A 17,221-nucleotide genomic window follows, 5' to 3' on the forward strand; every position below is an offset into this window, starting at 1 on the left:
TCACGGTAGATTATCTACCGTGATTATAATGATACAAATTAAATACAAAAATTAGATCACTTAAACATTTCTTTGGTAATATTCTAAATTATCTTGAAATTATTCAAGCGAAAAATTGTTGAATTATTATGGTAATATACTAATATATATATTAATAAATATTAAATAAAATCAAAAAATATAACATGAATTTCAAAATATTTATTTTAATAAATAATATATACCCATGTATGTAACAGGCAATGTGTATTTATTATTTAAATGTGTTTTATAACCAAACAAAATGTAAAAAAAAATCAAAATATAGTTTTAAAAAATCATTCATTATATAATTAATGAAATTGAGCAATTTAAATATTGGTTAGTGTCTAGATACTTATTACAAAAAAAAAATAAAAAATTGAATAAATACACTTGCATAGTATATGTAATATGTTTATGTTAAATTATGATTCAATGCTAATTGAGTTAATGATAGAAATTAGAATAGTTGAAATTGTTAACAAATAGTCAATTGACTTTTCACATAAAGTTGATAGATACAAACATAACTCTTCATTTGTTTTATCAGTTGAATTCAATATGTAAAAAGCTGTGACAACAACTGCTGCTGCTGTAGTTATTTTGTCATACTCAATGTCTAGTAGTTCTAATCTAATAATAGCAAAAACAAGTATCTATAATTTATTTTACAGCATACAATTAAATATTTTAATAGTTAATAATAATATAAAGTCCTATATTTTTATTTACTTTTCACTGTAAGTATAAATTCTATGTCTTGTCTTTTGATACTGTAACCGATCATAAAGCTCTTGTTGATAAATATAAACAAAATCTGTTAGCAATAAGCATGTAGAATACAGACTATCCGTAGTAATAAATGGGATCACGTCAATGAAATATTCAACCAACATAAACATTGATGGTTCATTCAACTAAATCAATATAATATTACTAACAAATGTAGATTTATTTTCATTGCAATATTATTTAAAATTTAACCTTATAACCAACAATTCGCAAGACTTTAGCTTCTGAAGAACGAATATTTTTTTCTGTATACATATGCCCAGTTCGCTGTAGTATAGCTTTTATATCTTTCAATTTAAGAATCTGTGTATTAACATGAAAATTTTTATTAAGCTATAATAACCTATCAATTTTATTGTAAAATTCATAATTATTTATTTGATAAATTATATATCATTAAATAAATTAAATGTATAGTCCTTTAATGAAAATTTAAACTATAAATGTAGTTGTACATAAATTACCAAAGATTGTTGAGCATGTTTGGACAGCAATTGCATGCACGAAATAATTCGTAGATAAGATTGTTTCTTACACTGCTTCAAAACTTTCAGCCACTTATTCGAATGACTGCAATAGATTTTCTTATGTTTGTGAATGAAATACTCAGATAGAAATCTAAAAGTTTCATTGAGTAACTATTATAAAATGTTATTAAAATTAAATCATATTTTTTATTTTTTTAGTAGGTAGGTAATCCTACCTATCATACAACTCAACACATTTGTACTTGACGGTGTTATCCACACCAAATTCATCAGCAAGCTTAAATATAAATTCGACAACTTTTGGTTGAAACGATCTGTACGGGTAAGTGCCGTTAAAATAAAATGCTTTAAAATTTTGAATGGTTTTCTTGTACAATTTGAACCATTCAACTACATACGTTTCTAAATAATTATAAATTTATTAGTTGTTTTGTAATCAGTCATTGATGTATCAAAAATAAAATACTGCATTACTTTCGTTGTATTCATTATTAATTCTCATCTTGATTACAATAGTATTGAAATATATCATGTATTCAAATTTAATCTAGAGCTTTGGTGTTGCTGTCTATACAGTATACCTAATTATTATTTGATGTAAATGTATCTATATTGTATAATATAAGTATTAATATAATATGAAAATGAAATAACTTTTTAAATCGTACCTCTTAAGTTTAAATTTGTTTATTTGTTATTATTTGTTTAAAAGCTTATTTTTACAATATTTAAAATTTAGATACTAGGTATATAGTATATACCAAATCGATCTTTCTTATTAGATAACATTTTTCAAAATTGTCTCTGCTATTTTTATCAATTTTAATTAATTAATAATTAAGTATAATTTTTACCATGACAATGACATTGTATCATGGTTCTTAGTTTCTTACCATGTCCCATGAAAATGAATTATAATCTGTATAAACCAAAAACGTATTAAGAAAATTAGAAAGCAATTTCAGGAAAGAGTGATGGTGAGGTATTATGTAAAAAGTAATATAGGTTTTGAAAACATTTTGGAGGCGGAACTTCCATATGTAAATTCTTATACTAAATAATAAGACATTGGTATGAATACCTATTTATGGTTATCAATAAAAAACGACAAAATTAGTTTTATATAAACGAAGAAATTATAATTGTACCTTTTAAGTAAAAAAATATTTCACGTTTTCCACCTTGTTTTTTCCTAGATTCAATATATATGGGCATATGTATATAATATATAATATTAGCTATCTTTACTTTGTCTTACCTAATTAGATTGAAATATTGAATATAGACTATAGTAGATACTTGGTCTATTTTTGAACATTGAATGTGGACCACGTTACGTTGTTCAAACTAATCCTTAAACTAGTTTATCAAATTGTGGGCCGCGACTCTGCAAGATTTTTTTTTAATTAATGAATATTTTTGTTTTCTTTAGAACTACTCTTTTACAGGCATGGTGGCAAGGTGAGGCTCTAGCCCCCCCCCCCCGTAAAACACTTCAGCCCCCTCACCAGCCACCCCCCACTGAAAAATGTGTACTATATATCGTAGTCATAAAACATTATCAATTGAATAAATTGAATTTATTATAAATTATAATAATTGAATTAACGAAGTTTGAACAAATAACATCTTTGGTCTTTTTATTATGGATTAACCTGCTACTTCTTAGTATTGTCTAATAAAGAAAACATTTACTACAATTTCAAATTTCAATAAATTATGTTTTGAAATTTGTAAAATAAAAAAAATCTTTTATTTATTTATTATTACTTTTATTGAGTACTAATTACAATTTTTAACTATTCAAAAGTTTGTACATATTATCTGTTTAGACTGTTTAGAGCATAAAATATAAAATAAATAATATAATAAAAACTTGTGTACTATATAGCTAATAGCTATATTATGTTATATGATACGAAAATATTTATATTTTATTTAAATAACCTTGTTGGTTGTAGAAAAAATCTTAGCCAACGTAAAAAAATATTTGCCACGCTCTGCTCCCCCCCCCCCCCCGAAAAAAACCTAATGCCGTGCTTGCTCTTTTAGCTTGTACATTTGAAATATTCGTCAAAATTGGTAGAGTATGTTTCGAGTATAAACTTTTAAGTTTAAACATTCCGACATTCGATACACATTTAACTTAAAAACAATAAATTCAATTTAATATATTTAAAAAAAAATCAATAGCAACGCATTGAAATTTGCAGACAGGATTGTCTACACCAATTAAAAAAAATATTATATTTCATTATTCCATTAACTAATAATAATAAATTAATTAAAAAATATTGGTTTTCGTGGGCCAAAACATAATTCATGTGTCAATAGGCTTCAACCCTATTGTAATCCGTAGGGGTTGACAAACGAAGCAAAGAACACTTCGCGAAATTCGAGTAAATTCAGTATTTATGTAATCGTTGGGTAGTTCCATACCTTTATTATGTCTGTTTATATATTCATTTAGATGTATAATAAATATGTAAAAATATTGTATAATTTATGACTTATATAAAATAAAATAAAATATTTGCTTTTCCCTATTATTAATTAAAATCTATATGGCATTATGTATTTATGTTTGTATTGTTTACAACTTTTACCAATTTTTCATAGATAAAATGTGTTGCTAATTTGTTATTATTATAGTTACAAGCATAGACCTATAAAGTATAAATGGCTACAAGTTGTAGTCACAAAACTTACTTACCACAGCCTGCGTTCTATCCTACGTCTACAAAGGTTTTTTTTCTTCATAAAAATGTTGGTGCGCCTGCCCGGTTGAAGATAAGTTATCAGTTATCTATTTGACACCATTGTAATACAATTTTATTACTTCGTTATTCGTTACACTATTACAGTTCAGAAATTATAAATTAGAATAACTGAATTAAAAATTAAAATGTCATATCTATTCAGCTCATTTGCTCTCGATTTGTAGTTGTCGGTGATCCAGTTTATAAGACGAAAATAGTATAATTATTAATTTATACGATTATCATGAACACCACGATAACACTAATATTGAAGTGCTGAATAGTTGGGCTGTCGGGATGCTACTTACACAAATGACATCATAGGTGACCATAGCAAATGAAGATAAAATATCTTCATTTTGCGTAGTGGACGAACGAAAAACGAACTCATCATATGACTCCTATAAGGGATTTTGATATTTGTTTCACGATGCAAACAGTATCTAAACTACCTATTAAGGTATATATAGCATTAATACATTTATATATATATATATAACATTTATATAACTGCAGTAATATATTTACTTATTAGATGAATATATTACAATATATACTCAGTTAATCATTTTTTTTTCCTTAGTGTTTTGTCAACATGTGATAGCCAGGTGACGGGTAAACGATTAAAAATGGTAGACACAAACACCAAGGATGAAGAACCTCTAGTCGAAGACTCTTCAATAATTACATCATTTTCAAAAATTAGTACGGCTCTCTTCTATGCTGCTGCGTCTATGTTAATCACTGTAGTGAATAAATCTGTACTAACTAGTTATGGGTTTCCGTCCTTCCAGTTTCTAGCCATTTGCCAAATGTTTATGACAATTTTTGTACTGTTCACAGCCAAAAGTCTTGGAAAACTAAAATTTCCAGATTTAAATAGGCACACATTTAAAGATACGTTTCCAATGCCTCTAATATATTTAGGTAATATGGAGTTTGGTTTAGGCGGTACCAAAGAATTAAGCTTACCAATGTTCACCATGTTAAGACGTTTCTCTATACTGATAACCATGCTGGGTGAGTACTATTTACTCAACATTAGGCCCAAGTTTTCTGTCAAGATATCGGTTGGCATGATGGTGTCTGGTGCCATTATAGCAGCAAGTAACGACCTAGGATTCAATTTAAACGGATACATGTTTGTACTGTTTAATGATTTCCTGACTGCTGCAAATGGAGTATTCACAAAAAAAAAATTAAACTCCAAAAAAGAAATGGGCAAATATGGACTCATGTATTACTCATCTTTGTTCATGATACCGCCTGCTTTAATACTGTTATATTTTTCGGGCGATCTAGATAAAGTATACAGGTACCTAATTACTCATTGCTTAATTTTTCATTAAAATCAATCATTATTAAAATTTTATTTGTTTTCAGATTCAGTTATTGGTTGCATACACCGTTTTTAATCCAAATTTTCATCTCATCTATAATGGGCTTTATTTTAAATTATAGCATAATGCTATGTACTCAATACAATTCAGCTTTGACAACAACAATTATTGGATGTCTTAAAAATATATTTGTTACCTATATGGGTATGTTTATTGGTGGTGACTATGTGTACACATTGAATAATTTCATTGGTATTAATATCAGTGTTATTGGTAGTCTATTTTATACTTATGTTACATTCAGACCATCTTCACCATCTCAAATTAAGTTGCCAAATACTATAAATGTATAAAACTTTGTTTTACACAATATTGTCTGATTTATATCAAATTAAATTTATTAATTATAATTTATAATACTAGTTACCTTTTAAATTATTGTATTTTATTTTTCATTGTGTATTTTACTTGTACGAGAACAATATATTTGTTACCTTTTAATTATTGTTGGTAATAAATTGTAATATTTTATTAAATTATGTTTATACGAGAACTAATGTGATTAGAAAAATTAGACTTATTATATAATATTATATTATAATATATAAAATATATATATTTGTTTACAAATAAAAGAATATAGAGATTTCTAATTATTATCTAATAACTTAATGAAATATTTTATGGTAAGCTACAGATGAACTGGTCTATTAATCATTTGAGTGATACATATTTTTGCATGCATCAAATAAAAACAGATTTAAATATCAATTCAATTATTTATATATTATAAAAAATATTCCAGATAATTAACTTAACATTAAAGTAAATGAACACAACAACTAAAAGTTAGACCTGCACGAACTATTAAAAATAACAATAATCTCTATTTTATCCCTATAATTTGTATTAATGTCATACAGTAATTAAAGGCTAACATTACATACCCGGATGATTAGAACAATTTTTTTTAAGAGGAATAACCACAAGTTTGTATTATAACCGTATCTTAAACACATAATTAATATATGACATTAAGTTTTTCAAACCAAACAGAACTTAACAAATCTTACAATAATTTTTCTATTGAAGTTATCAAACAATATGATTATAAATTATATTATGTATAGATAATATAAAACTTTAATACTAAGAGTAGTTATGAACACTGACAGCATTAAGCAATTAACATATAATTCATAAAAAAAAAAATCATAATAAACAAACTAGTTTCTACAGGTTCTATAATTTCATAGATTCTAGTTAAGAGTAAACAAGTTATATTAGTTAACTGCTGAAAATGATTTCTACAGAAAACATAAACTTATACAGTATGTCTTGAGAATAAGGACATATTACAGAGTTATATGACGATAAAAACCATTCCTAACACAAAAACAGAAAGGAACCAATCCAAATTGAATTATTTGAACAAGTATGAATGTACATTGGTGATCAAAAATAATAATTAGTTAATAATATAAAAAATAGTAGTTTAAAGTACATATTTTTTTTTCAGTAAATTGTTTTATAAAATAATTTAAGTTAACATTAATAAACAGTCACAAATTATAAAATCTTAAGGTAAAAAAAAAAATAGCCTATTTAATTCAATTTAATTTACAAAATTTTTTTTAAAAAAAAGGAGTTTATAAACAGCAAAAATATTGGAAAAACAGGGGATAAGACTGAAAATTACAATTTTTTTAAACAAAAACCTACACAAAACCACAAACAAAATTGAGTACTTTAATGACATGGTTATAATAAGTCTTAATGCCAATAAGTACTATTGGTTAATATATGTATATCAAATAGATAAAAAACATTTGAAAATGTTAAAATTAACCATATAAAAATGTATACTATAAAAAGTATAATTAAGTATAAGAGCATAAAAATTTTTATTGTGAAGTTGCAGGGGGTTGAAGTTCTGGATTTTCAGTACGCATGGCATCCAGTTTTGCAAATATTTTTAATGCTGGTCCAAGTTTCATTGACATATCTCTAATTAAATGATCTTCTTTGAGCAGCATCAAAGCCTGACCATCAATTTCATGACTTTCAAAATCTGCTGCTATTTCTTCACTATCTGTTAGTTGACCAATAAATTTCCGTACATCTTTAACCTAAAATATTATCATAAAATTATAATAAATAACAAATAAAAATAAAAATAAAATAACTTACAGTCCATGTCAATGGATTAATAGAACACAATTCTGGAGCCACATCTGTCTTAGGGTCAACATCAATTTGCATTCGATTAGGTAAATCAAGTGATGAGGCAGTATTACTAGAATCACCAGCTGAACCATTGCTTTCACATTCCTAATAAATATTATTACATTAATTGGTATTTTCGAAAAATATATAACAATATTACAATACATACCCAATTTTTCCCATTTTTCTTGTCGATTTGTCCAGTTTTAGAACTATTTTCAAACATCTTTGAGCATTCTTGTGAACAAAAACGTTTTGATTTCTTTTTAATTTTGAATTTTTGTAATTCTTGACATTTTCCACATGAGTCGCACTTGATTTTGTCTTGGTTGTTATTGTCTGTTTTACTCTTTTTATCTGTAAAAAATAATTATAAATAACAGAAAAAAATAAAAAATAAATAAATCTTTACTTGGCGGTTCTTCATCCAATTTTATGCTTTCCTTGTCCTGAGCACTATTGGAAATATCTGCTATAGTGCAAGATCGATTTACTGGGAATGGTTGATCAGCTTCTTGTATCACAAAGCCTTCAATAACATGGGTCAAGACTTGTGGTTTTACTAAAGCTTTAGGCAATCCTTTATCTCTAGAATTGTCTTCATTAGAAGTAACAGGTAACGAAACTGATGCAGTTGTTTCTGTAGTATTTTCTGCTATTGAGACCACTACAGCTGATGTTTCATTAGTTTGAACAGCTGGGGATGTCTTTGGAGATTCATCAGATTTAATTGGAGGAAGCATTGATGAAGTTGATGTTTGAATTTGGGGAGAAATTAGAAGCTGAGATTGTGTTGATGCCTGAGGAGCACATGAAACAACTGGTATAACTGGACGATCCAGAATAGTGATCTGTTGTTGTGGCTGGCTACTGACAATAGCTTGTCCTTGTTGCAATTGATGTATATGTATCTTTTGTGGAGAATTCATAGACATACTCATTACGTTTGTGGTGGGTTTGATGATTTGCTGTTGTTGATATGCAACTTGAGGCGATTGCATACTTACAATTTGATGGTTTGGCGATTGCATACTAACTAATTTAATTTGTTGTTGAGCTTGTTGTTGCTGTTGCAAATGTTGTACTTGCACTGTTTGCTGCTGCTGTTGTTGTTGTTGAATTTGTGGCACAAGTTGTCCAGAACTTGTCAAAATCATTCTAAAACACAAAACAATTTATAATTTGTTCGTTCAAATAGTTGTTTAATAATTACTTGTTGGTGTTCATAGATTGTTGAGGAGACTGAAGAGGTTTGGTTTGATTAGTTTGATTAGCAGCATCTGATTTATGAGGTGCAATACTAAAACCTTGACGGACACCAGTCTTAGGTCTAACTTTGAGTTGAGCTTTTTGCATTTGATTTAAATGCTGTATACCAGTAGTAGTTTGAGTAGAAATTGTAGCATTTGGCCGAATTGTATGTCCCGATGGTAGTATAGAAAGTTGTCTATTATTACCCATACCATTAGGTGTTGTAACAACTTTGGGTTGTATATCTGCACGTTGTGATTTAATAGTAGTAGTTGTGGTGCCACTAACCATTTGCCCAATGTTTTGCATAACACCACCACTAGTTTGCACCATAGTTTGGCCATGGTGTTGTTGAAGGTGCTGAGGAGGAGGGCTTTGTATAAACATAGGAGTTTGGACTTGTTGTTGTTGACCATCTTGCTGAGGTGCGCCTGGACAATAAAATAAATGGTTATTGTATTATTATTTACATTTTACAAACTATGAGAGTATAAAAACAATTATCTTTTAAACATGTTTAATAAAACATAAAATTAATTTATCACAACTTAGATTTTACAAGTTATGTCAGTTGTATTTCTGTGCCTACTTACTAGCCACATACTTCTACAAATCAAATGATGACAATTTTATATGAAATTGAAATATACAATTTTAATTTGTATGTTTAGAAGGTGAATATAATATGTCTCTTTTCTTTAAAATTATAAATCATTCATTAATTTTGACTAAACTAAGGTTAATACATTTTTTTAAATAATTTTCTAACAAAAAATTCTTGGTAAATTTAAAAATGACTTATTTATTATTAAAATATAATATTTATATCATAAATTAGTACTAAATAATAATAATTTAAGAGGAATAAACAAAGAATAATTTGAATTTTTTTGTTAAATAGTGTGATATAATAATATCAGTATTATTTTCTTTTAAGAAAAATATAATGATATTTCACTAAATTCTTCACTATAATTTTAACTAGGTAGACATAATTTATTGATAACTCGCCTCTTATGAAAATTGGATGATTTTGCGTTAATAATGCTTGAGGCTGTGGTGTAGCCCAAGTGAGTCCTTGAGGAAGTGATGCATTAAATTGCCATGGTGAAAATTGCATTGTTTGAGCATTTTGTTGTACAGTTCTTCCAGTAGCACAACTTGTGTACTAAAAAAACATTTTCCAAATAAAACAGAACATATTAAAAAAGTCTATAGTACGTACTGTTTGTTGCATTTCATTTTGTTTCATATTTGGTTGACTACTTATCACCCCTAACTGGCCGATGACAAGAGTCTGGTTAGTAGTAGTTGGTATAGCAGCATATCCCGTCGGAAATGACGTTGCCTGTCCTTGTGATATTACCTGTTTATGAGCATGTGCTGTGGTGAGCATCTGTTGTGACTGAAATTGTTTATTAGGAGCTGCAATCACTTGTATAGCACCAGAGGTAGGATGTTGCAACATTGTTCCGGGCATGATTAATTGACCTTGAGCATTATACTGTACAAACTGAGGGCCAGCTTGTTGAATTAACTGAACACGTCCATGACTCCAGTCATTGATTTGTTGAATTTGAGTTTGTTGCTGTTGTTGTTGAGTAGGTGTCTGTGCCTGCATAGTATGTTGCTGTTGAACTTGTCCTGGCTGTTGAGCTTGTATATTAGTCATTTGCACTTGCCCCTGTTGCTGTTGCTGTGGCTGGATAGTAGAAATTTGCATTTGACCTGATGTCTATAAAATATTAATTTTTTTTTATAAGATTCTAAAAGATTACATTATTAGAATAATTAAATACCTCAATAGTTGTCATTGGAGCTGATGAATGAGGGAGTTGCACGGTGCCTCCATTAGATCCATCTGACGACATTTGCATAGTAATAGTTTGCTGACCAGAGGCGACAGCAACTTGTTGAGGTTGTTGCTGTTGTTGTGACTGTTGCTGCTGCATGTCAACTTGTCCCTGGGGCTGCTGAATCATAACTTGTATTTGTTGTGGCTGTTGCATTTGTTGTGTTTGTTGGTTTTGTTGATTTTGCTGGGACTGCTGTTGTTGATTTTGTTGCTGTTGCTGCTGCTGCTGCTGTTGTTGTTGCTGTGCTTGTTGCATTTGTTGTACGTCTGTGGCAGGCTGTTGTTGTGCCGATGCCTCACTCATTTTTGAGCTTGTTCATGAAAGCTTACTAAATAAATTAAAAAAGCAGGTAATATAATTTCATACAAAATTTTATATACGAGGTTATATACTAATAATAAATATTATTGAAAATAGTTTACTTTAATGAAAATATCAGTTATAATTAGGTAATTAATAGTTATTTTTAAATAATTGGTTACATATTAACTTTTTTTTAAAATTAAAGCAACTATATAAAAATGTTTTTTTTCTAACAAGATATTAATGAGTGTTTTTAGATGCACAATATAACATACAAACATTTATATTTATTATCAGTTATATAGTCAGGATATTATACTATATATTAGCTATGACTGCTATGAGTTTATGTAATTAAAATTTATTACAAGTTTAAATGTTAATTTGTTGAACTGAAGTCTATTGAAACAACCAGTAGACCCAAATTAAAAAAATATATATAAATAATACTCTTCCTTTTCCATATTTATTATTGTTTTTACAGAACATTATAAGAACATGAAAATCTCTTTAACTCCTTCTTATATTGCCTACTGATTTCTATACAATATTACTGTGACACGTTTATGAAATGTATTTTGATAAAACTGTTGAAGCTTTCATTGATTGGTTTATTCTAATAAGAATTGTTGGTAATTTCCAAGTGTCAGTTATGTTTAGTCTACTAGAATTAAAACTAACAAAAAATTTTACAAGAGTTTATAACACAAGGCACCTCTACCTATAAATAAATAGTTTTTTAAAAACAAAAAGATCGAGACATTTTAACCAATTACTTTCGCTAGAATAAATGGAGAATTGTCCTGGTATGGCGGAGGTACGTATAGTAAAGCAATTCTCCATTAATGAATACCCAAATAATATATATATATAAACAAATACAAAATGTATCACGAAGATCTGATATACAACACTTACATTATACATAGGTATCACATATCCTGATATACCCATTCAAATTTATTCAACGCGTAATCGTCAATATGTATAATATCAATAACATTTCCTGTACTTCAATCTTATCGTAAACACGTCCGAGGCGCATAATAACAACAATGTATCATATTTACACGGAAACCTAAAACAAGCGGACACACGTACACTGCACACAACGCGCAAACGCGCACGCGCGCGCACAAACGCTATACACATCAACACATTAGAAATTCAAAACACACGCTGTCGACCTTTGTTGTCCACGATCTTATGTTTTCGAAGAGCTAAGCCTTTGTAATGGGGGACCGAACAAGTGTGTTTAGATAAATGACAGTATAAACAAGCAAAATATACTAGTCAATAAGCGTTCAGAGTGTAGGTACCTAATCCTAATGCGATCGCGGTCGTGTGGCGGGCATAGATACTATACCTATAGGTTCGGCACTTATTGCTAAAGTAATAATAGTCATAATAATAAAATGTCGTATAAGCACTCACCTCCGGTTTAGCTAGCGGCCGGGAAATGGAGTCCGCGAGACTGCGGGTTTCCAATGACGCGAAAACACGATTGAAAGATCGAGAAACGTCGGTCTCGTGATAAAATCCGTTGCGACCGTACGACAGCGACGGTCGAATGATCGATGATAATAAAATGTTTTTTTTTTTCAACAGCAGTCCGTTTTTCAAGTAGTGTAGTGCACTGCACTATAATAGGCTGTAGCTGTGTCGCACACGCGCACGCACAATCCCCCACCGCTGTGGCGTCAGCAGCAATGAGAGCGCGTCTGAGCGTTGGCGGCGGCGAAATATTGACGCGCAGTGAAGAGAGGAACGGTCGCGTAACGACGAGAAACGGTCGCGGGTGACATGGAACTGCTGGCGATGAATGGCGGGCGGTGGGTGCCGGGTGGCCGCCGCTGCCGGAGCTTGTTTTGGCGCGGCGGCGCATGCGTGCCACCTCTCCCTCCGACAGATCAGCCGCCCGCGTCGACCAATGAGGCACCGCCTAGGCGGCGGCGCACCAATAAAGGTCCACTGGCGCGCCGGTATACACTCGGGATTCCTGGGAGTAATTATTGTAATAAAGCCGCCGCTGACCCGACCCCGGAGGGGCTGTGCGGCGGCACTCGATAACATAATAATACGCATCTATATATGTGTGTTTGTATATACGTAGGGGGCGACGGGACAAAAGATTTATAATATACGAATTGCATTTTTTCTCTCACTCATGGCGTTCTCTCTCTTACTCCCTCTCTCTTCTCTCTCTGTCTGTCATTCGCCGCTCCCTCGTACGATCTCCCTCGAATTCTTTTGTATAAATGCTGCATGTACATGTTTTGCAGCGGTATATTCTTCATATATTCTACATATATATCTATATACGGCTATATGAGTGCGACATTTTTTTTTTCATTGAGAATTGTTGGTATTCCGAATACGACAAAATAATCGTGTGCGAAATTTATATATATATATATAACAGCGCAGAGACTTTATAAAACGACATTCTGGGTGTATATTATAAATTAAATCCAGTAAACGCCCAAATGTCCTGATATGTATATATATATAGGTATCGACGAATATGTGGTCTTATAGTAAAAACAAGGTATCATAAGACATAGATATGTGATGATAATATAACAATTTAACGACGTTCTTATATAATACGATCCTATATATATACACATCAATGTTGATGGTACCTATTCATGGTGTATAGGTACCTATATTAAATAATATCCTGCATACCCTAAAATCATCACGAACTGCAAGACACGAATTTCATGGATGCGCGGTTGGGGGCCATCATATGCTATATCTCGAAGGTCATAAAGGCTTTAAGGTATACCTTATTAAGGATAATATTTTATTTATTGTATTCATCGATACTATTTATTTTATTTAAAGTGATGGGCATCTGCTGGCTGCTGCATACCTCTATAGTCTATATGTATATATGTACTTACCTCCTACGTATACTATATACATGTGTATACCTATATATATATATACGTGTGGCTACATATAACCGCATTCACTAGGACGATATACATATATATGTGCAATATGCATATACATTATGAACTACATTAATTATTGGTAGAATTATATGATGTTTATTGAAATCACCTATCTTACAAATCTATAGCGTTCTGGCGACGATAACGCATGATTCATGGACCACTCTGTATACACGCACGCCCGGCAGTCGGTGTACATGTTTACGTGCGCAATAACGGGAGAAATACGGTTCGCCGCGGTGTGCATACTGCGTCGTAGACCGCGGGACTCATCCAATGCACGCACGGGAGGTGGAAAAGTTTTTAGGAACCCACCCACCGAGTACCAAACCAACCGACACGCACACAATGTCATTCATTATGTTTTTGCATTTAATATATACGTAAATAGGTATATAATATAAATATATAACGTTTATATATTTTATGTACCTATATATAATACATATGTATTATATAACTGCATATAACATATCGTATTCGTATACCTATATACTTGTATATCTAAACCTACCTAATAACTAGCAATAAACACCCGGAGTATAATTGATATAATATGTCGTATATATATATTGTATACCTATTAAATAACCCATTTAATTTTGTATGTTTACGTTAAAGAATTTATTATAGTACGCGTGTACATATAAATAAGTATAAAAGGTAAAATGTATATTATTTAATATATATTAAATATCCTTTGATCGAATAATGTATATAACCTTAGTATTATAGTATACGCCTTAATAGTAAATTAGTATATATTTATAATGAGTGATTCTTTGATCGAATAATAGGTACATCCTCATTATTTCTGCAAGATCTGCTATTAAAACGTTTTTAAAGAATATTTTCTTGTTGAAATTAAACAATAACATTATTTTAAAAAATTATAATTTATAATATCTTTTTCTCGTTATATTTTTTATTTTTTATTTATTTTGAATGGCATCATAAATTTGTAATGTCATATTCAGAAGCAGTTTATTTTTCCAAGTATACTTTGATACATAAGAATCAAAATTTGGATGAGTACCTGTACCTATATGGTTTTTGAGTATAAACATTTAGAATTTTAAGTTTTGAGTATTGTAGCTAGACCAACATTTTTCAGAGGTTTCCTGCAACACTTCACTCCTCAAACTTAAACTTGAAATACTTATAAACTAAAACTATATACCTAAAGTTATATAATTTATTAAAACTCACAAACTATACTTATGCAGTCCTGCAATTTAGATTTTATAAAACGAAAAAAAAAATGAATTCCAAAAAATATTCAATCTCAGAATATAAAATTAAAAATGTATATAGGTAAATGTTATCGTTCAAAAAATGAAAAAAATTTAAAATTATAATTATAAAAATATTAAAAATATATATTAAAAACTTTGTTTTATAATAAATGTCTGAAAATTATGTGAAACAAATAACAATAAATATTTTCAAAAAACGTTTATGCATTTTGATATATATATATATATATATATATAATGAATATTATTGTTCATTGTTAAATTATATATTTAGTGTTATATAGTATTATATCTATATATATATATAATATATATATTGTATAGCTATGTACTAGCTATAGCCTATATATATATACTATTTACATATATAGCTAGTTGTATCATATTATTGTGATGAGTACATATAAATTGCGTATGCGTATAATATACATACACATATATAAATATAAGTATATAATATAGGTTATTCTATGTGTATTGTGTATTCAATATATATATAAATATATTATATGAGTACCTATAATATCTATAAAGTAATATATATATATAATATTAGAATACGTATATAGGAATACGTTGTTAAACTTTATTAGTATTATATACCTATATATAAACATATATATTATGATGACTATTGACTATACTGTTAATTTTTTTTTATCTCATGATGTGATATGAGCTAATTTAGCAAATATATATCATAAGATGTATAATCAGCTATTATAGGGCTTTGGACCTTATTGGTTACTTAATGTGTTTGCATATTTTTGATTTTTCCCTATAGGTATTATAGTATTATTATACCTATATATTATAAATAGGTAATAACCTATATATTATACATATATATATAAAACTGCATATTTTGAAGATTTATTGATCTTTTTATATATTTGTAATTATTCACACAAAAAAATTATTTTATATTATTAAAATACATTTTGAAGTGATTATAATTTATTGACTAAAACTAATTGATATAGATTTTAAACTATATTTTTAAATTGTAATTATTATTTATTATCCAACATTGCAGAAAGTGATGTATGTTAGACTCGATGAGCATTTAAATAACACGATATATAGTCTAAATTAAAAATGTATCTTAATAAATTATGCATGATGCTCAATAGCTCAATTATATATTGTGGGCTTATTATTTACCTATTATTCGTATTTTTATCTTATTATACTGTCTTTATTTGTTGAATATATAACTATAGTTAATATAGTTATACCTATATATTTATGTATTTTTTACTGTCGTTATTATGTTATCATAATCATTAATCATTTAGATCTCTGCATGCAATTTCTTTTTAGACGGAGGATTTCCGCACGAATTTTGCGAATAGCTATAGATTGGATATAAGGGGGTTTGGATGAGTATATATATATAGGAATATATAGTCTGTTTAAACATTTTTTATAATATGTTTTAGCTTCTATTCGTGATGGATCGTGGACAATTTCAATTTTTAAGTCAGAGTGCAGATGAGACAAATTAGATATATATATAATCAGAGGGGGCATTGGTAATAATGGAGCGTATAGCCATACGTAAGATTTTGTTTTGAATGATTTGAATTTTATTTCGATTGGATTTTTTGGCATTAAGGATTTGTAAATTAGTAATTTTTGGTATTAACTAAGTTTAGTTTGTTTGCTGGATATTCAGGATATTAATGTTTTGATTGGTCCAGATTGAAAAGGAATTCAAATTTATTGGGTCATCTTTCAAAATAATAATAATAATATTAATTTAAAAAAAAATGCAGCTAGTTGTTATAAATGGTCAAAAAAATAAGCAACGCTGGATGAGGAAATTATATGTATAGTTTATATGTCGGAAATATCATCATAATAGCGGTCTTCAACCGGTGGTCGCGTACTCGCGTAAGCTTTAAAATTGGGTCACTTAGCAATTTTAAGCAATTTTAGCTTTTTTACAAAGCTTACATGATGG

At 29.0% G+C, this 17,221-nt stretch overlaps 3 protein-coding genes across 5 annotated transcripts; 1 reads left to right on the forward strand and 2 right to left on the reverse strand.

Moving 5' to 3' along the window:
- Positions 1-293: 293 nt before the first annotated feature.
- On the reverse strand, positions 294-1,913 carry LOC132928213 (uncharacterized). The gene is made up of 6 exons (XM_060992731.1): positions 1,776-1,913; positions 1,517-1,703; positions 1,278-1,431; positions 1,006-1,116; positions 754-938; positions 294-654 (listed from the first exon to the last, which is right to left on the reverse strand). The coding sequence occupies exons 1-6, from the start codon at positions 1,831-1,833 to the stop codon at positions 447-449; spliced, it is 903 nt and encodes a 300-aa protein (XP_060848714.1). The 5' UTR covers positions 1,834-1,913; the 3' UTR covers positions 294-446.
- Positions 1,505-5,936, forward strand: LOC132928212 (UDP-sugar transporter UST74c-like). Its single transcript, XM_060992730.1, has 4 exons — positions 1,505-1,623; positions 3,954-4,520; positions 4,644-5,375; positions 5,444-5,936. The coding sequence occupies exons 3-4, from the start codon at positions 4,690-4,692 to the stop codon at positions 5,751-5,753; spliced, it is 996 nt and encodes a 331-aa protein (XP_060848713.1). The 5' UTR covers positions 1,505-1,623; positions 3,954-4,520; positions 4,644-4,689; the 3' UTR covers positions 5,754-5,936.
- A 229-nt stretch (positions 5,937-6,165) lies between these two features.
- On the reverse strand, positions 6,166-12,841 carry LOC132928211 (uncharacterized). Of its 3 annotated transcripts, none has more exons than XM_060992729.1 (9): positions 12,471-12,841; positions 10,677-11,061; positions 10,244-10,612; positions 9,889-10,045; positions 8,840-9,308; positions 8,039-8,784; positions 7,796-7,983; positions 7,591-7,731; positions 6,166-7,529 (listed from the first exon to the last, which is right to left on the reverse strand). In XM_060992729.1, exons 2-9 carry the CDS (start codon positions 11,034-11,036, stop codon positions 7,305-7,307), a joined length of 2,655 nt encoding a protein of 884 aa, XP_060848712.1. In that variant the 5' UTR covers positions 11,037-11,061; positions 12,471-12,841; the 3' UTR covers positions 6,166-7,304. The 3 variants fall into 3 exon arrangements, with proteins under 3 accessions (XP_060848712.1, XP_060848710.1, XP_060848711.1); XM_060992727.1 differs by having other exon boundaries at positions 10,103-10,612; XM_060992728.1 differs by lacking the exon at positions 12,471-12,841 and adding an exon at positions 11,955-12,117 and having other exon boundaries at positions 10,103-10,612.
- Between the last annotated feature and the right edge of the window lie 4,380 nt (positions 12,842-17,221).

The sequence above is a fragment of the Rhopalosiphum padi genome, chromosome 4, assembly GCF_020882245.1.
Source record: "Rhopalosiphum padi isolate XX-2018 chromosome 4, ASM2088224v1, whole genome shotgun sequence".
Classification (NCBI taxonomy): Eukaryota; Metazoa; Arthropoda; class Insecta; order Hemiptera; family Aphididae; genus Rhopalosiphum; species Rhopalosiphum padi.

What these genes read in the sequence shown, in the direction of transcription:
- LOC132928213 (XM_060992731.1), bottom strand. Translation starts at nt 1,833, where the DNA reads ATGATATATTTCAATACTATTGTAATCAAGATGAGAATTAATAATGAA. An exon ending in TGTGTTGAGTTGTATGATAG is followed by an intron (nt 1,432 to 1,516) that starts GTAGGATTACCT and finishes TGAAACTTTTAG; the next exon opens with ATTTCTATCTGAGTATTTCA. An exon ending in TGCGAATTGTTGGTTATAAG is followed by an intron (nt 939 to 1,005) that starts GTTAAATTTTAA and finishes ATATTGATTTAG; the next exon opens with TTGAATGAACCATCAATGTT.
- LOC132928212 (XM_060992730.1), top strand. Translation starts at nt 4,690, where the DNA reads ATGGTAGACACAAACACCAAGGATGAAGAACCTCTAGTCGAAGACTCT. An exon ending in GATCTAGATAAAGTATACAG is followed by an intron (nt 5,376 to 5,443) that starts GTACCTAATTAC and finishes ATTTGTTTTCAG; the next exon opens with ATTCAGTTATTGGTTGCATA.
- LOC132928211 (XM_060992727.1), bottom strand. Translation starts at nt 11,036, where the DNA reads ATGAGTGAGGCATCGGCACAACAACAGCCTGCCACAGACGTACAACAA. An exon ending in CTCCAATGACAACTATTGAG is followed by an intron (nt 10,613 to 10,676) that starts GTATTTAATTAT and finishes AATATTTTATAG; the next exon opens with ACATCAGGTCAAATGCAAAT. An exon ending in ATTGGATGAAGAACCGCCAA is followed by an intron (nt 7,984 to 8,038) that starts GTAAAGATTTAT and finishes TATTTTTTACAG; the next exon opens with ATAAAAAGAGTAAAACAGAC.